The 20035-nt window shown below is 38.4% G+C and overlaps 1 protein-coding gene across 2 annotated transcripts; it reads right to left on the bottom strand.

Annotated features, from left to right (window-relative positions):
• Positions 1 to 868: 868 nt before the first annotated feature.
• Positions 869 to 19809, bottom strand: stk11 (serine/threonine kinase 11). Of its 2 annotated transcripts, none has more exons than XM_041992429.1 (12): positions 19605 to 19809; positions 18252 to 18500; positions 17529 to 18189; positions 12507 to 12590; positions 12264 to 12353; positions 11813 to 11945; positions 11385 to 11521; positions 11140 to 11267; positions 6886 to 6943; positions 6557 to 6747; positions 2499 to 2740; positions 869 to 1728 (listed from the first exon to the last, which is right to left on the bottom strand). In XM_041992429.1, exons 3-11 carry the CDS (start codon positions 17810 to 17812, stop codon positions 2538 to 2540), a joined length of 1308 nt encoding a protein of 435 aa, XP_041848363.1. In that variant the 5' UTR covers positions 17813 to 18189; positions 18252 to 18500; positions 19605 to 19809; the 3' UTR covers positions 869 to 1728; positions 2499 to 2537. The 2 variants fall into 2 exon arrangements, with proteins under 2 accessions (XP_041848363.1, XP_041848364.1); XM_041992430.1 differs by lacking the exon at positions 19605 to 19809 and adding an exon at positions 19359 to 19503.
• Positions 19810 to 20035: the final 226 nt, after the last annotated feature.

Below are 20035 nucleotides of genomic sequence, written 5' to 3'. Positions count from 1 at the left end.
AAAAAGTAAGAATTCTACTGGAGAAAGAAAATGTAATGAAATGGTCTTTTCAAAGAATTTTTACAGGCCGTGCTTGAATATTGATTGCAGCTTAGATCATCTTGCCTATTTCTGAAACAAGTTGTTTTTACTCAAATCTTTGCCATGGAGAGGACTGTAACCTGGAGTAGACCCAGCATGCTCCCTTTTTATTTTTAAACACTCACATACTTCAGTGTTGAGCTACTGTGTGTATCCATGTAAACATGTCTTTGTCCTCATCCATGTGGCACCACCTGAATTAATGTAAAATTAGTGTAAGAATTTCAGATGTCTTGCAGCCTTGGCAGAGGCCAGATCTTGTGGGACCAACTGTGGCAAATAATTTGGACTCCAGGTTTTTCTGAATAAAAACATTAAAAAGGTACAAAATAACTGACTTCCCCCTCTGACTTCTTTCTGGTTGTGTGAACTGATGTACTGTGAAAATGTTGAAACAGCACAACCATTCCCATCAAAACAGAGACCTGAAGTGTGTCTTCACATACTAATCATGCTGCAGAAGTGTTCCTCAGCCTGTTAACACAGGGCATCACTTCATCCTGTCTACACTGCTTTTCGTGTTCTGTGAATGGAAAGCCTTTGTGTCGACCTTGCTGGTGTGGGATGAGCTGCTCCCTCCCATCCTCAAAGGTGTGACTCACCTGCTCTCTGATCTATTCCCAGTGAGGAGTTGATGATGGTCCTGGCTGTGTAAGAGTGGGGCAGGGCTCCTGTTGATGTGATCGGTACATCAAAGGATCGCTAGAAAACAGGCGATTGGGCGACTGTCGGGGCTTGCTGCCTGCAACCGAACGGCACCGGTGCCCATTATAAAATGGTTGCAGACAGAAAAAGAGTGTGTATTTTTATCGGCATAACCTCAAAATGGAGAGGGAAAGTAAGAAAAATAAGAAATGTCGACAAAAACAACTGTGCTGTATTGCAAAATGAAAATATACTCAACTAAAACACAAAGGATAATCCAACAAAATAGCCTGTTTTGGGACACATTTTATATAAATAATAATTAAAAAAATATTCATTGGAAAAATAAAAATAAAACAAATGAAAATCAAAAATCCCCAACAGGTCAGCAGTGGATCTCAGGGCATCAGTCCGTCAGTCTGTCTACAAACCAAGCACTTTCTCTTTCTTCTAGCTCTGTACAGCATGCAGTTTTTATGTTAATGGTTGAACTATCATAACAACTCAGATTTAAATATAGAATTATTCATAACTTTTGTTTGCTTTTTCTTCTTTAATCTTTTTACACATGACAATGTGTATTAAAAACTGCCATTAGGATTCTGTAAAAACAAAAGGTAAAATCAAAGAAACAGTGGGTGAGAAGAAGGGTGGATGGGCAGGAACAGAGGTGATGGTGTCTGTAACATCTGGTGCAACATTTGTCCCTTTGATGAGGACAGACAGAAGGGGGAGGGGGGAAATGAGCAGAGGACACAACTGGATGACACAAGTTCAAAGGAGCCAGAGTATTGAAGAAAATAAACACCATCTTCACGGCAAATGCCTTAGTCTCAGAGCAAAAAAGAACATTTCATGCTGTCCTCCTCCCAATCACTTGCACCTCATCTTCAAAAGACTCTGCAGGCCAGGGGTCTGAGGAGGTTTTGGGGACGTTAATGTCAGCAGGTTTCTCTCACAACTGTGACAACTCCAGACACAGAAGGATGAGGACAGAACAACCTGAAAGAGACAGAGGCAGCATAATTTAACAGAAGTCTGGTGGAATCTGAGATGTATTTTTATCTGGACACATGACCAAAAGCAAGCGTCCCTGAAATAAAACTGGATGGTATGACAGAGTTTTATGACAGGACAAACTGGTGCTGTTAAAACTGAGTCAACCCACAGAGTGAAAAGGAGAGAAACATCCCACAATCCACTTTATCTAATGCAGGGTGAGTCATCCCTGAACAAATTAATACACAGCATCTCTTCTGCACTGCACCCGTGACAAAAAGCCCCGCGTTGTGAGTGGTTTTGTATGTGTGCAAGACAGAAAGAGCAGATGTGGGTGGTAACTGGCAAAAGAGGACAATCAGTTTTATTTTTTGCAGCAAATATCTGCCACGTCATGTATATGAAGGCCACTGAAAACCCTTTGAAAAAAAAAATGAATATAGATAAATCCTAAATTTAAAGAAAAGGCCGTTTTTGTGAGTGTATAGGAAAACTCCCCTGTGCTTGCCTTGGGAGAGATGGTGAGTCAGAACATCGCTTGCTGAATATCAACACAGATTCTCTCTTCATCTTTATTTTCCCCTAACTTCCTTCTCCCTTCTCCTCCTCTCTACTTCTCATTCTGTTTTAATACATTATCATTCCTTGTTCTTTTTATTTGGAGCTGCAGCATCATTTTCTCTGCAGTTTCCTAACCATTTCTCTCCTATTTAAAAAAAGGTGCCCTTCAGAAGCACATGCTCAAATGCAGCTTTTGAAGTAAACACACTCACCAGGTAGGCTGTTGCCATGGTAGAAAGAGAAGTAAGGTGTCATTGCTGCTTGCAGGTGGAGAGCTTGCGGATTTTGCTGGCTGTGGAGATTCCTTTACGTGAGGGGTTGGATGAGGAGGAGGATCTACGTTCTGCTTTGGCCTTGCTGTTCAGAGAGCCCCCTTCTGTCCCATTCACACAAACTGGCTTGGCTACAGCTGGACTATGGTCTGCATTACCCTGATCTTCTTCAGTCACTTGCCCTGAAGACACACAACAGTTCACATTTAAAACAATATGGGGGAGCAGGCAGAGTGATAGCATGAATGGAAATCATCACAAAATTGCTATGTAAAGCACCAGAGGAATGTCAGGTCAGATAAAAGCACCGCTTAAGTGAGAAACTGTACAAACAGGGAAATCCACCTGGTGAAAAATAAACCCTTAATTTGATGCCACTTGTTTATTTCAAGTGCAGATGTTTTTGTGGGTCTGTGTCAGCATGCGTAGCTTTAGAAAATTGAGTTCCCACAAACCAAAATTGCAACACTGCAGACGAGATGTAGGTCCTACAGAAATGAAACACCAGGTCAAACGGTTTAATTTACTGTGTAAACTATTCTTTAATTGATATGTAGCACCATATGAGGGAAAATGCTGTGTGAGTGGGAGTAAAGACTGGAAAACCATTCATACTCCCACACCAAAACCCTTTCAATTGGACTATTTTTAGATCACTTCGTTCATTCTACAGCTCCATTTGGTTTTTATGTGGGGCACCACTTCTAAATACCCAACACTGACTGCTGCATTTATTATTACTGGCTGTTGCCTAGCAACAGATAAAGGATCTAAATTCCAGAGAAATATGATAAAAGAAGAGGGGAACAAGTTAAATCAAATATAAAAGATTATGTTATTGTATATTCATCCTGGCATCTGTCTACAGTGGGTTAGAGTTGGTACACACAGCTGATTAGTGGAAACATTTTCTGAAACTGAGGGAAACATTGGACAAAGTGCAGCTTGTTCTTCTTCACTGTGGAGGTTTTAACTCACAAATGAAATCACAACTCAGTCTCATGAAGAGTTCCAGTATGCCAGGACTTTTCCTTGGTGAAATGCAACCCCTCTTATTACACCCGAGTTAAAATACATGCAGTGAAAAAGGTATATTTAAATTGAGGAAAATTAAAAACAACAGTCAACCAATCGTCAATAAAAGGTCTTCTAAAAAAAAAAAAAAAAAAAAAAAATGGAGACAGACTTTCAGGCAGTTAGGAACCAATTTTGCTGGCATGCAACAAACAGAATGAATGTCTTAATGCAGTGGTTCTTAGACTTTTTCTACCATAAATAACTGTGTTGTGTTTTGGATATTTAAATACAGTATTAGGCAACATGGTTTCCTTTTTTGGAGCTAAATTTGTGATTAATGAACAGTTTAATCCAGGAAGTGTGGATGTTTTGCTTTTGCAAAGCGATCTGGTTAAAAAATTGTTGGCGTAAGCAGCTAAATTTTGGAGATAGTTATATTACGTTCAGCTTATAATAAACTACCTCCAAAGATCAGTACTGTTATGTGTGCATCACAGTTCGAGTCATGAATTATATTCCAATGGGTTGGGCCCAGATTTCGTTGGGAGAATACTGTAGTAATGACTTGTTTGGTAACTATCATTAACGGGGACGCATGGCCTGGGTTCAAAATTGAAAAAACTGGATTGGTGCAGGAATCTGCTGGGAGCTGGAGATTTGATTCATTCAGTTTTCCACCTTCATGGCTGAGACGGACCAATTTAACATCATTCATAATCTCTAGTTAAGGGCTAAGAGGCCTTGGACAGGACACACAAAAAAAGGGGGTTAAGAGGTCTTTTTATTTAGCTGCTTTTCTTGCTGGTGGTATCCAGGCCGGTTTTCATCTTTCATCATAAAGATTTCATCTTAAAAACTGGAGTGTCTTACTAATGTAAACATCTTTTACACATTTACTGTAAAATCAAGAACAAGATATCTGCCTTCTTTCATCAGATACCCGTTTTTCCGTTTCTCTCTCTTTCTCTTTGCCTCTTTGATGCGGTTTGGTTCGGTAAACCCTGATCTCTGTCTCATGGTGGTTGTTGTTCTTTTTCTTGATGTTTTTTGGTGGTTGGCAAAAACGATTTGGTTCATTACTGCCACCCAATGTGAACCAACCAATGCAACAGTCATTTCTTTAATCATTGAGAAATTATCGCAACTTGTGATAAAACTGTTTCATCACAGTAATGTACCACAAAATGGACGCCTCCAAAACAGCCAATTTTTAAAAATGTCCAACATGAGAACAGCTGCCAATTTTGGTGATAATGATTAGTAAACCAGACATATTGAGGTGATTTTTCATAAACAAACCTGTCGTAACAAAATAATTATCACTGCTGTTTAATCTGGAAACACAAATTATAAAGGATTTTAATAAAGACAGCAATGGACCAAGTGGTACTGGGTGCAGCAATCTTCAAATCTGGAATCTCAGAGTCCTCTGAAACTTACTTAGAGTTTGTCATTCTGGCAAAAATTCCTCAGAATTCTGAGTTCTGAAGACAACTGGAACGTGCCATGATTATACCTTCGCATTCAGGGACATCATTTTATTGCACCTGAATTGGAGCTAAATGTCTGCAGCATCTTCAGTTATGTGACTGATGCACATGGCAGTGCAGGATATAAGAGACCAACTACCTACCAAATTTTCTGAATCTGTACTGACAACATTTTTAGCATTCTGCAGATTTAGCTTTACTTGCTAACTACATCCTTCATGCTAAGCTTCATGCTCAATCCGGTTCTATGACTCTGAAAGCAGACGATTCATTTTCTTAACTACATAAAGCTATAAGAAGCAGTTTGATGTGGAAAAGAGAGATAAACGTTAAGTAGCACAGGTAGCAAATAAGACCACAGATAACATTTTCTGGAAGGCAAATAAAATTCAAATACAAAACCATCAATAGCAACTGCTTTCTTATTACACACATTTACAAATACTTTCACTTTTATAGCCCGGGTCGATCCACCTCAGCCAAGAAGGGAAGAGAAAACTGAATGCGGCAGACACTGAAGTGTTCCAGAGGAACGGGAACAATGACTGAAGGGTTCAGCCCACAGAAAAGCTGATTCAATTCCTGCCAATCAGCCTCTATCTGTCGAAGAAAATGCTGGAAAATTCAACTAGCTAAATGCTGTAATCCTGCATGACAATGTGACTCACATGTAGAAGGTGAAGGAAGACTTGGAGATCTCCAGCTTGGGCCGTTTTGCTCATATGCTGGAGCTTGTTGAGCATGACAGATTTATTCAGAGTACAGCATTAACGATACTTTCACTAATGCATGTTAAATTGTGGAGCATTTTAAACATTTGCAACTGGCACGGCCTCGTTTGTCGGATCTTCAAACTGAACTTAAAGTTCTTGCAAATCGGCTACATAAAAGACGTTCCGGCCAGACTGAACAGCAGCTTCTATGATCAGACGTCCTCTTTAGCAAAAGCGAGCCCACTGAGCCGATACTGCAGACCTCAATCTGTCTGCTACACTGTCAGCACATCTAGTGTTCCCAGCTTATTCATATACACTCTGCTTCCATTTCAACACATTTACTTGAAATTTAAATATTAAAAAGCTTATAAAGCAACTACAGACATAGCCTTTTAATTTAAAAGTTTTTTTCTTGGAATTTTGGAAAACATTCAAACTGGATTAATTAACAGTTGCTCTCTTATTAAGAAGTGATGTATGGTTTACTACAGCCTAACAAAACCTTAGTCAATAATAACAGCAATAACGATGATAGTCACAATAATGTTCACATAAACTGGTTTGGTTTTAAAAAAATAATGGTATCTGCAGTTACCCAGTTTTAGACATCAGAATTGAATCGGAACCCCAAAATATTGGATCGTGCTTATCTAAAAATCTCAGCTTATTTTTCAGGATAATTGAGTTTTTTTTCTTTTTTAACTTACATTTCCAAGGTGCCAAAAATTCTGTCAAGAATGTAGTCCACCTCAAATGCAGTTGTGTGCACACTAACCTGGCACTGTGAAGTCCTGAGTGTATATGATCTCATCCTCCCCATCATAGAGTTCGTCATCTTCCTCTGTGTATCCGTGCAAATCCTCCAGGTAGGGGACCACTGTCATACTTCGCCAGGGGTCCCTGTTTTCTGCGTTGGCAGGGATGGGTACAGGGGGCTCAGATGGAGGGTGTTTCTTTCGCACCCAGCTGGCAAAGTTTTGACACAAGAGACAGATCAGAATTTTTCTAAACACTTCCCGTGGAGGTACATTCATTATCACATGTATTTATTTGTAAATGCACTGAATTATTTCAAGAAACCAAACATTATATTCAACCACTCACTTGTGTTGCCTTATATTTTGTATGGAAAATCTCTTAACAGGGTCATACTCAAGCATTCCTGAAAAACAAACACCATAAAGGTGGAGTTAATAACAGTCTAGAAAAAAAAATTCTACAACAGCCATAGCTCTCAGGGGAGAGGCTACTGGCAGACAGATGACAACCTTTCAAGGAACATTTATTAATGCAAGTAGTCTCATTCATCACTGTGTGTGTCAAAGCATCCCATGTAGCTTAAGAAGTCAATGAGCTTCCATAAGGAAACATCAATATGAATAGCTTAACAGCTGTACCAATGTAATGAGGATTTTGTGCCTTAATTATAATAATGTGGGATTGACCTATGGGAAAAGTAGAGTGTCAGTATGATAAGGCAGAAGTGATGTGGTGCCTGTCCTAATTATGCAATGGTCTCCCACTAGGCAGAAAAGGGCAGAATGCAGAGAGCTGATAGTAGTGCTGAGCCTGCTGAAGGACACCTTTTGTAGCACTAGGCTTATTTTAGACCATGTAATTATGGACCGACTGTCTCTCAGGTGCTGCGTCATCACAGACAGACGTCACACACTCACAAAATGGGGGAAACAGGCCCAATGCGTTTTATAAGAGCCATTCTTACTTTCTATCGATTCTTTGATAAAAAAAGAAAAAAAAAAAAAGAAAAAAAAAACAACAAAACATTCACTGTGACAATCATTCTTTTAAATAACAACTAATAATTAAAAAAAAAAAGGGTAAAGAAATACCAAGAATAAAGGTACCAGTGTACAGTGGATTCATTTCCATAAAATGGACAAAGGCTAACCTGGATAAGAGGCTAGAACAGTACTTAAGCATTTAGCCTTCTTAGAAAGGTTTCATTAGTTAGTAGAAACATAATCTTCCCAACATTCTTATCAGATTTAGCAGGCAGCTGGTTTGCTTTCACACAAACATTTCTTTTACATTTTAAATAAAGGACCCTTGACTCATCTTTGTTTTTATGAGAGGCCAGAAATATTGCAGCATTCAACCTGTGAAAAGCAATGTTTGACCATGACGTGTTTAGTATTCTGCTGCTGGCTTCAGATCAATGAAAACCACGTCGACAACAGAAGGGATTTCTACTGTTCGAGAAAGCCTTGCATAGTGAGAAGTCACCATGACTTTCAATGTAACAGCACCACCTGCTGGACACATATAGAAAAGATCACTGAGTTACTTTTAGGCACTCAGTGATTCGATACATTCACTAGATGTCCAGGTAATTTCATTTCTACTTAACTTAATCAGATAATCCATTTTCTGTAACAGTACATAAACCCACATTCTGTTATCTTGAAAACATGTTAAAAAAAAAAAAAAAAACGCCTTCCTGCATGCCAGTGCCTAATGATGCATGACACATGCAGCTGCTGTTACAGCAAAGCTATAAAATTCAGTTAATTCTATACTGCACAACGAATCAACCCCTACCCTGCAGGCAAGTTCTTTAGTTATCACCTTAAAGAGGAAACATACACTATGCAGTTAGTTTTTGTAAATGAACTGCATTCAGACCTTAGGCTGTTTCATACCTTCGCTGAGATATCAGTTTACAGTGCTCTCAGGCTCTGACAACCATTGACAGACAGACACAGACTGTCAAAAACCTAACAAAGCACAGTCCTTGGAAATTATGCTATGCATTGGTTGAATGCTGACCGCTTGAAGGTCAGTTCAAACAAGGAGGACAAAGAGGTATTACATGTCGAAAACAACAAAGTACCAAAAATAAAAAGCAAAGAAGCATGAGTGAAAAGACAACAGGTAATCTTCATTATTTAACACTGAGTTTACCTGCAACACAGAGCACAACTTTGTCCTCTGTCTTTTCCACAGCAAAGCTAAGGCACCAACACCACCATTAACAAAACCAAGAGCAGCCCACTGCTAAAATTGTTCCACATATTTCTGATAATGCCAAGAAGTGGCAGCAAAACAGTATAAAAATTAAGATTTGTGGCGCAGCCACACAGATTTATTACTAAGCCTTTAGCCCCTCCATCCCAGAACTACAAAGAAGTAGTGTTTAGAAAAATAAAGAGACCACATCCAATGACAAAGCAAAGGACTAAAATCAGATAAGATGTTAAAATATAATTTTACTGACAATCAAATGTTACAATCTAATCAATGAATAAAAAGGTTGACAACTTTGTGGGAAAGTACTGCATTGTTAGTTTGTATTATGCTTATTCACAGGGGGGTAAAAAAAAAAAAATCTTCAGCCTGAACTAAGGCTGTCTAAAATAACGCGTTAGGGGCAGTAACTAATTTATATAATTAAAAGCCTTAAAAATGTTAACCCATTTAACGTATGTGCAGCATTCGTCATTAATGAGGCGAGACATGGAGGTGTCTAGAGGCAATGTGGAAAAAGGTGAGTTGGCTGGCTTTATGCGTGGATTTAAAGGTGACGCACCCAAAAAAAAAACAAAACAAAAACTTCACACGTAGTTTTGCATAAATGTCACTGCCGCCTCCTCTCCCCTCTCCTGTTGTGAATCATGACAGCTGTGGGTAATCAGCTGATCGGCTTTTCTGTCGCTAGTACCGTCTCTCTTGTTGCGTTTGTTTATCATTCAGCTGAGAAGGAAACCAGCAGTTCATGGCTCACACCAGAGCATATTTACCCAACAGTAAACTAAACTTACCAGTCTCATGTCAATCTGATCCACATCACTGTCACGTGAAGCTGAAGAATGAAAAATGTTGATAACAGCAGCCTGTTTCAGTTAGGTATCGTTTGCCTTTATTTTATATTATTTTTCAGTATTAAAAGGTGTTTACCAGTGAAACAGCTGTAAAAGATCAGGATCAGATTTCTAGTGAGAGTGGAACAGCAAAAGGAAGCAAAGAGACGTCTTCTCTAAATCACTGGTGCTGTGCAGATGTTGGAGACACAGCTCATCATTTATGGGCCATGAATGTGGTGAAAAAAGATTATGAACAGGCTCTAAAATACCAATCAGAGCAGGACCCTTCACTAACAAAGTAGCTGACAGGTGACAGAAATGATTTACACCTCAGGTATAGAGGGGTGGGTCTAGAAAGGTTTTGATGGGGCCAGGCAGGGGCCCAGGAAAAGGATAAGAAAAACCCAAGTAAGCATTTACATTTCAGGCATAGTCGCAAATGGTGATTAGTCATGATCAATTAATTTGTAAGCTGTGATTAATCTGAATAAAATTTTTTATCATTTGACAGCCCTAGCCTGAACATTTTTAGGTTATTCCTCAATGGACACAGCTATAATTGAACCAGAATATTATTGCACAGAACTCATTGTATCCTTTTGCACAATAACTTCCTACTGAATCCATGACTATTTCTATATTTGAATTTTTTAAAATTGCCTACAAGCAAAAATGCACACATTTTTAAAATATGCATGAGATTACATTAAAAATCAACCGTTTTAACCACTTACCCTGTCCTTTGGCAAAGCCAGATTTGTGGTTATGGTACAGCAATACAAAAATGATGGTAACAGTAATACTCCATATTACTACAATATGGTCCTCACACATGATTTTAATATCCAAAAATAAAATTTTCCAAGTGGTCATAGACAAAGTAAATATACTACTATATCCTGTGCTGGAGTGCCAATGTTTATTATCTGTGCTGCAGACCAGCTGAAAGGCTTCATTTCTTAAGCAGGCTCAGGCTGTTCAGGGTTCGACCTGAGATCATGCTGATTTTCTACAATGCTGTTCTTGGTAGCATCAGCAGATGCAGGTATGGCTGCAGGGTTCTGCACATTAACAGTTCGGTCTAAATCTAGACTTACAAATATAGTCAAAACAACTATGAACACAATTGTGTCAAATATTCAGTAACCAGTAGCTGTTCTGTTCTGGGATGCCTCAGTACAGTCAAGCCAGCAACGGATGCAAGTTGACGTCAGATGGAGGAACATCCATCACTGATCAATACATCCGATTTTTCTTTCAAGTCTGACAAAGGCTGAAATTGCAATGTGTCAGACAATTAAGTTTAACCATCGCTCATTTAAAGAATTATACATCTACATCATGACTGTAGCAGCAGTAATGCACTTCCATGTGTTGTTCTACATCAACACCGAAAAATATCATTGGCTGCTTGTTTTTACCAATTTAACATCCGGAGACCACTTAAGTGCTAATAATCAGCTAATTATTATACACGTCTACATATTTATTTTGTCTGCTTTGGGGTTACAAAGAGTTTGCTTTGAACAGAAATTACCTTGCAGCAGGTCTGACAGGAGCGGTCCACACTCCTCAGGAATAGTGTAGTCTCCTTTTCCAATGTTCTCAAACAGCTTATAGATATTGTCTCCTTCAAACGGATAAAGACTTGTTGTAATGTTGTATCTGTATCGAAGGGGGGGGAAAAAAAAAAAAAAAAAGAGCACGGTAAGAATAGCATGAAAAACTCTGTTAGGTGTCCTTGGAGAAGACGACAATGTAAAAATTATGAGTGTTGCTCACAGTGTTACTCCAGCAGACCAAATGTCTACTTTAAACCCTGAAAAGGTATCCAGTCCATTGGCAATCTCTGGGGGCTGGAAAGCTGGCGAGCCCTGACTGGTGCGACACGTGTCATCCTCTGCAAATGGGTGAAGGGCCTGAAAAATATAGTAATGTATACCATTCTTTTGTTTTTGTTTTTTTTGTGTGAATACAATTCATGAAATAACAACAGGACAACTTGACTTTTGACATTTCCTTTTTAAAAACAGAAATAAGCAAACAGAATAAACAAATCAGTTAACAGGGATACAGAACGTTTCTGCAATATTTGAGGATCAAAAAACTTAACAATGGCTTCTATATAAAAGATTGTAAATTCACCTTGGAAGAAATTAATAGTGAGTGAATATAGTGACATTCAAATATAACATTCAGTCTAGGTTTACCTCTGCTACTCCCAGGTCAGAGATTTTAAGCGCCCCGTCTGTGGTCAGCAGCAGATTCCCTGGTTTAATGTCTTTATGAACTATTCCTTGGCTGTGCAAATATTCAAGACCATCTATGAGTTGGCAAAAGTACCTGAAAAACGCAAGAACATAGAAAACCAGTGGAATTTATGCACATTACCAAAAAGGGGAGTGGGAAAACATTTAGCATAAATAACAATTCATCACTGCAATAAGAAAAAGCTTAATCACTCATTACATCAACGGCTTTTTAGCAGTAAGCAAACATTCACACAATCTCAGGTCAGTTATCGTAACAGCAGAGCCTCTGCAGACTCAGATCTAAACTTAGGCCCAGAGAGGTGGCTGCAGAACGGGTTAGACTAAATATAGCACAGAGGCTCACAAAGAGAGAGACTACAGAAGAGAGAGAAAGAAAGAAAGAACTTACCCGTGAGCTTGAAATACTGGAAACCTTTTCTCTGGGACACTGTCCAACATCTCTTGCATCCCACAAACACAATACTCCATTACCATATACGTAACTAGGAGTCAAGAGAAATTGCCAAACCAACCAAACAGATACTTAAGTAACAAGAGCCAGTTTTAAAATGAACACTTTATAACATTTACACCCTTAATGTTTATAAAAAAAAAAAACACAAAACAAAATCACAAAGCAGCTTAAGGATATATCTTCTGCTTCTCTTCATTGTAGAGCACGTCCACTAACTGAATCACATTCTTGTGTTGTAGTCTTCTTAGCAGCTGAATCTCCCTATGAATGGAAATAAGACCAAAGAAGATTGAAAGGTTTAAGAGAAAAAAAATCCCATTTCCAAGAAGCTGTTAAGCAGAGGAGAAAAATGATTGGCATATGAGTAATGAGTGACTTGACGTTATTTTTTACTTGAAATTGGATAATTAACTTTTGAGATTGAGCATTACATTTTTTGGTTTTGTTAGTGTATTCCAAGCCCAAAAAACAAGGGCTGACCAAAAACACCCAAGTGGACAACAACAGTAGAAGTTAATTACACAAGCTTCACTATGAAGACAGACAACCTGATATTTCACTTCAGTAGCCAAGGAGATGTTTAAATCACCAGCATGGTAAACCCCTTGAGACTCAACATTCATCAGAGGGCTGTGAGTGGGGAAGCAAATCAATCTAGATGGGAAGAGCAGAACGTACCAACTGTAGACTCCTTCATACCCTCGGGATATGAAAAGTTTGCTTTATATTTAGGGGAAATTAAACTTTAGACCTGATTTCTATTCAATTTTCAATTATATCTGCATGTTTGACTTAATAGTAAGAAAAATCATTTGAGTCATAGCTGTTGCAGAAGGCTACTAGTCTTGATAAGCAGTGTGTGAGAAACAGGAACGAGATCTGGGGATTAATGCAATTACTGACTGATTAATTACTGTAAACCGTTCGACAATTCCTCGCCGATCTTAGCAACATGTGCTTTACTGTGACACATATTTGGTGTGTGTCTGTCTGAAATAAAACAAAACTAAAGGACACAGTTGTTTTCACACAGGAAACAAACAAAAAAACTTTTTTGGGTCTTATCCCCATGCAGTGGATAAACTTTGTGTTTTGCCCTTAACACTGGTAAATGGATATGCTGGGCCTAGAGTCTGGCTTTCATACAAACGCAAAGGCAAATAGTGCTGCAACATTGCCCTGTTAAAAAGTTGGAGCTGTCTCATTCACATGTGAAAAAGAAATATGATGAAAATACAGTAAGGTGCCAGAAATGCCCTTTTATCAAGCTGTACAGTGTCTCTGTGATCATACTGAGCAAGCACAGATAAAACATCTAAAATGTAGCAAACCCCACCCAATCAAACCCTCTGCTCATTTCTATAGCACATCAAAAAATAGAAGCTGTACTGACAGAGAAGGCACAGTGACTGCTGCAGTTCATCTGCAGTCTGAGTTCAGTTGTGTACTGAAGGACCTTGAGCACTTACGGCCTGCAGGCTGCAGAGCTGAGAGGGTTGCAACACTCAGCGATATGGAAGCAACTGTAATCATGCAGCAGCAACATAAATGATCAAAATCTGAAGCTATGCTGCGCTGGTTCATGTGTCCATGTGCACTCCTGTCACCCCAAACAGGCATTTTTGAGGCGTGACCATAGAAATAGAAATGCTATTGCTCAATCAATACCAGCATGAGCATGCCCATCTCGATAGCAACACTGTAGAAGAAGGAAATGTTTTGCAGACAGGAATGTTAAACAGCCACTGAATGGAGAGGCCGAGGGCTACTACAGCACCCACACAAACAGGTCTTTACAGGCTCTTTGCAAAACTGTTTAAGATTCGTCAAGTAACCAAGGGATTGTGACTAAATTTATGAGATCATTAGTTAGGCAGTGGTAGTAAAAATTTTTCTTTTTCTTCTGCCCTTTTTACTAAGAAGTGAAATGACCCAAAAGTATCTAGGTGGAAACCAGCAGCAAAAGTGCCATAAGCCGATAAAAAATGCAGGTTCAGTGCTTCCACTGTTATCTCTTTCAGCATAAGGGTCTATATACGATACTTTCTGGTTGGAAATATCCCAAAATTATATAACATCATCCTTTTGTTCTTTGTAGCCACTTCATTCAAAGCAAAGCTTGATTATTTTCACACAGTTAACTAGTTAAGTCTAATGCAGATAATAAAAATGAAGAAATGCAAGTGTGGGAACTAGTGACAAAATATTTTTTATGGCTTTATCTTTGATAAATTACTTTAACTATGATTTTAAATCACATCTTTGTTACTGGTGTTTTGGTGCTGCTGACCTTCATACTTTGGATCCAATTCTGGCTCAAACATAAATGGCTGTATTTGAGGTGCTGAGAGGCTCAAACAGTGTAGTGTGTTTCTCAAAGTTTTTCTTTGCTTAAAAGCTGTGGTAGCATCTTGGCTGACAAATAGAGTTGTGTTTTCATGAGTTACCATTACCCCCAAGCGAGTTCATCACAAACAGGATAAAGCACCTGAAATGCCACTTTTATGAGGACTACAACAGCGTCTGTCACACTTTCTGGTGGAAATCCACACCTTTAACTACTCGGTTTTAAAATGTTTTTAATCTATTTTCTCTCCCATGTCAGATCAAATATTAATAACAGAAAAAAAAACAAATGACACATTTCACACTGTTCCAAATTTCAAGCACCGTCCTCATGTGACATTGGAAAGCTGAAACAAGTAGTCGCATGTTTGTGGGAGCTGTTGAGAAGCACAGAGGTATGTTCAGCCCAGTTTAAGCTGTCGCCGGTTGATTTCACGCCTAAAGATTTCACACATGTACTTCAGCCCTCAAGTTTCTTGACATTTTCTAATAGGTCAGCACCTGAATTAACTCAAAAGGTGAACAGGGCAGGTACCTGATGGAAGGAGAAGACAATACAATTACATGATGTTTTTATGTTTGGAATTGATTATTGGTAATTAAATCATTCGGAATTAGACTATTCTCCTTTATTTTTACATGAAAATAGTAATTCCGAATTGAGGTTTACATGGAAAACATTTAATCAGCTTTATTCAATTCTTCTTAAGATCTGGGGGTTGGGAAGGGTTCTGATTGGACAGGGGGCGGACGTGACATATTTATGTCTACAGGAAGAAAACAAACTCCATTTCTTGCTTCTTTTCGGCTACAACGTGGAAGACCACATAATAAGAACCATTTTTGCTTTGATTACGGTTTGTAAGTAGCAGCTTGACACAAGCATACTACTTACCTTTCGTCAGCTGAGGAGGAGAAGGAGACAGAGTACTGTATCGTCATTATGAGACGACAAGGGAACGAGCATGCGTAGAACAACCAGAATTAATTTAAGTATGAAGACATACATGGTTGAGGAATTATTCAATTTGAATTTAAAATCAGAATAAATCAGCCCCTTACTTTGCATTTAAATTTAATTCAGAATGGCCATTTTCATTCGGAATTAGGCGTTTACAAGGTCATTTTAAATCTTTTTGAAGAGGATTTCATTTTTATTGAATTAAAGGGGAATTAAAACTCATGTAAATGTGGCCAATGTCTGTGACAGACAAGTGAGGTGCCTAATCTGCTAAACTCAATCTTGTAAACAAAACATTCAATTTCTTTAAGTGTGCTTCTTTCACACAGATCTGATTCTTTGTTTTTATGTCTATGAACAGCTGTGCTTCTCAGTTGTCCATCTCAAGTAACAAATACACTTCAATTCAAGAAAACAAAATATAAAACACAAAATTGAGCAGTTCCTTGTGATATATATCACTCTCACACATACAGGTATATACCACTGAAGGAATTGTGTTATTTTTAAACTTTAAAAGGTTTTCTTTTAGAACTGTCAATTTCTTTAAACGTTAGTCCAGAAATCTGATTATAAAAACATACCATAATAATCACGTAAAATTATTCTTTTTGAAATATCAGTTTGGCCTCCCATTACTCATCTGCTGCTGTTTTGACTTTGGCCTACAAACACACCTTGCAGTGCTTCTTTCTCTCTATATGAACTCATTCTGACATTTTTCTAAAGCTAACTATAATTAGCACAGGCCCACAGCGAAAGGCTCGACTAATATTTAACAATACCACTGTGATTAAAACTTCTGATGCTCATCAGGAAATGGGTGATGCAGAAAAACTATTTAATGGACGTTAACGGTCAAATTACAGTGGCAACGAGATAATAAAGAAATAAACAGAGCCCAGACAACAGTAAACAACTACACTGTTATTAGCAATAAACGTATGAGGACATTTTGGGATAAAAATTTGACCATATAGCAGTTAAGAGGTTTACTATGGTCATCTCATTATGTTCTCAGTTTGGAAAGACTACAGACTACATTCAAATTCAAACAATTAACTAACATACACTACCGTTCAAAAGTTTGGGGTCACTTTGCCATGGGATTCAATAGGGAAGTGACCCCAAACTTTTGAACGGTAGTGTAGTGATAGAAATCTAAGGTGCTGTTCATTCACACTGATTTACCAATACCTTTTTAATAAGATCTTACTGTTCTAAAAAAGACCTCAGTTTTCATCAAACTTCAATACTTAATGTCCTTGATTACCCCTAAAGACTTGATCCAACAGGTATTTGCAAACAGGTGAAGAGAGTTCCTGAAGTCTTTCTGGTTAAGGCAAGCAGATGATACTTAATAGTTTGTGACTACTGTAAATATTTAGGATATGCTAGGAGCAACTTCACATTGCTGCTGGGTGTAGCTGCAGGTGAAATGGAAGGTACTTAATACCAAAACCAAGAATAATACTAATCAAAGTAGAAAGAGAGAAAACCATTAAAACGGCTCAAATACATGCGAAACAGAAGTATTCTTTAAATTTGTTTGCACCACTTACACATTCGACAGACAGACTGAATCAGTAAATGAAGGAGGGGATAAAGCAGATTTCCATACTTAAATACAAGAAAGCACATTGTGAGAAACAGGCTACAGATAACAGCGGAGTTGTTCAAACACAAAACACCATTCTCACTGTCGCAAAGCCATCAGAAACCCATTGGAGGTTTGGGTAGATTAATTAAATTTTCAGTGTGGTGACTCAAATTATTTAACTCATATTCAGATCAAGGATTAATCAAGCCAGTGCAAGTGCGTGTACCAGCTCGAAATTCAGAAAATATTTTATCACCTTAAATGACAAGGATATAAAGCAAACAAAACTCACTTTTTCACATTGGCTTCTCCATTGGGAATCCTCCGAAGCTTCTTCTTCTTCAGTATCTTGACAGCCCTGCGACAAAGAGTCTCAGAGTCCAGCATTTCTTTGACTTTACCATAAGATCCTTCACCTAGCAGATCCCCCATGAGGTACTTTCCTATCAGCTTTGCTCTCTTCCTCCGTGGTTGGTAGATCACTTCCGTAGAGTCAATGCGGTGAATAAAAGTATCCATCTCCATCAGTTCATTTTCATTCAGATAGTCAAGATGATGCAGCTCCCTGGCACTCATGACTGATAGATATTTGACAGCTTAAGCCTTGTGCGCAAGAAAAATGTTTGCAAATGCTGATGAGTGCTGCTGGGGTGTAATCCACTGGTAACCTTTCAGCATTGAACTGAGTATTTCAATTCAACAAGATGAACTAGAAAATACTGAAACTGCACAAGAAAGTAATGAGGCCTGAGAGTTAAGGGAGGAGGTGGGTAATCAATCTGAAATTTGTAAACATCAGGGCTCTGTCTACTCAAAAAGAGCAAAAACTGGTGCAGAACCTGTCGGCTCCAGTGTTGACTTAGTGCTTTATACAGTGCATTATGAACATAAGTCTGTGATGAGTGCAGTTGAAGGGAAATTTAAAAATTATGATCCTACAATTCTATACTACTCTGTGTCAGGCTTAATACCCTATTTATAAATTTAATACCATCCAACTTTAGGTAAAGGCAACCAGTCTTGCTTCAAGGCCTTGCAGCACTGCATTTCTGTCAAAGGTCCATGCTGCATAACATTGTTTCCACAGGACACATAAGTGTGTATAGCTGGACTAGATCCAAGCATAGATCAACAGCCAAAGCATGCAGCAGTATCAGTCCAATCTCTGGTGTCAGTTGGGCTTCAGGAGTTCAACTGAACCATCCAATGTGATGAACTGTCCTCAGGTGTCCTCCATGTCACTACAGTTTCTACAGCCTGGTACCTGAAAATAGGCCATTGACATATTAATGAAAATGCACAAATTGGTTTCACCCAACAGCTAGCTGGTTAAGGTCAGTTTTCTTTCTGCTGTGAGCTTAAAATCAGACACAAAGAGAATGACCTTTCCATTAGAACAAAGATCAAACATTAAAAAATGACTAAACAAACGAGCATGACAGCTTATGATTAACAAGTTTTTCATTTGCACAATTGGGTCTGAAAATTTTCAGACACCGACAAGATTTCCTTTTATGTCAATTTAGCTTTTGTCATATGCAAGTTATAGTTAAGCATTTGTGGACTTAAAACTAAAGCTCTCAGCTTTAACTAGATAAATTATATTCAAATACAAACTTAAGAGAGGATTAAACAATTACGGCTTTTCCGTACATAGAATCCTTTTACATGGGCTCAAATGTAATTGGACAATCGGTACACAAGCTTTTTCGTAGACAGATGGCCTTTTCCTTCATAAAACAAGGTAAAACTGTACCTTGAAATAGTTTTGGTAAGCACCTAAAACAACAGTAACAAATGGTCAAGTACAAGTATATAAGCGAAGTAACTGAACATATTTAAAGTATTAACAGTTGGCTAGCTGCGAAGCTAGTGTAGCAACTCTGGCTGAATGAATAAGCTTTCCAATGTCACTTTGTAGCTGCTCGACGTGTACATCTTCAATGACCATTGCCAGTTTGAACTTCTAAACAAATGTAACTTATTTGCTTTCAATTAGAGCTCACAGTGCACAGGTGAAGGGGTGACAACTGAAACGTCGTCACACAACTATAGCTAACAGTGGATGTGCAGCAGCACTAGCTAGCCAACTTCGTCTGACGTTAAGAACTGCTAACTTCACCTCATTTGCCGGTGAAGCAGTGCCATGCAAGGTGACATGCATTTCTCTCCGATTACGCTGCTTTATGGTAATCCATTAACAAAACCGCAATCAGCTTTAGCATCAAGCGGACTCCTCGAAACAGACCAAGCACACCAGATGATTCCAGCTAACGCAAGCTAACCGATGAGCAATACGCTCAGATTCCAATGAATATTGCTAGCAGTTTAGTTTACAAGCTAACTAGCTCCCGGAGCCGGTTCTCACCTAGATCCTTATGAATATATCTCCGTTGCAGGCTTTATTTATAGTTTGCGTATCCGTCCTTGATGAATCAAATGTCTTCTTCGAGTCTGACACAACGCCAATTAATTTTATTGACTCTTCACGTTACTCTTGCCTCTCAGGTTGTCGCCATCTTGTTTACCTCCCCCCGAACTCGCACAGACAGCCCTGCACGTTAATGCGTCAAATCAAAGTTTTGCTCCGCACATTGAGGGACAGCGTCAACAACTGCTGACTATTAACTCTATTAGTTGCAATTCACTGCAATTTAAATGTAATTAATTCTCCCATCGGTGCCTGATATACATTTTTCCCCACATTTAAAGAGGAAAGCAACTATATTGTTTTAAATAATAAAGTAAAAAATAAATAAATAAATAAAAAAATAATAATATTAAATAAATAAATAAGTG

The sequence above is a fragment of the Melanotaenia boesemani genome, chromosome 8, assembly GCF_017639745.1.
Source record: "Melanotaenia boesemani isolate fMelBoe1 chromosome 8, fMelBoe1.pri, whole genome shotgun sequence".
NCBI lineage: Eukaryota > Metazoa > Chordata > Actinopteri > Atheriniformes > Melanotaeniidae > Melanotaenia > Melanotaenia boesemani.
Note: the sequence above shows the minus strand (reverse complement) of the source record. Positions and strands in the feature narration are given on the sequence as shown.

Excerpts from the sequence above, each read along its gene's own strand:
- stk11 (XM_041992429.1), bottom strand. The coding sequence starts at position 17,812 with ATGAGTGCCAGGGAGCTGCATCATCTTGACTATCTGAATGAAAATGAA. Across the intron at positions 12,354-12,506 it reads AATGAAGAGAAGCAGAAGAT|GTATATGGTAATGGAGTATT; the intron begins ATATCCTTAAGC and ends ACTCCTAGTTAC. Across the intron at positions 11,946-12,263 it reads CCAGTATTTCAAGCTCACGG|GTACTTTTGCCAACTCATAG; the intron begins GTAAGTTCTTTC and ends TGCGTTTTTCAG.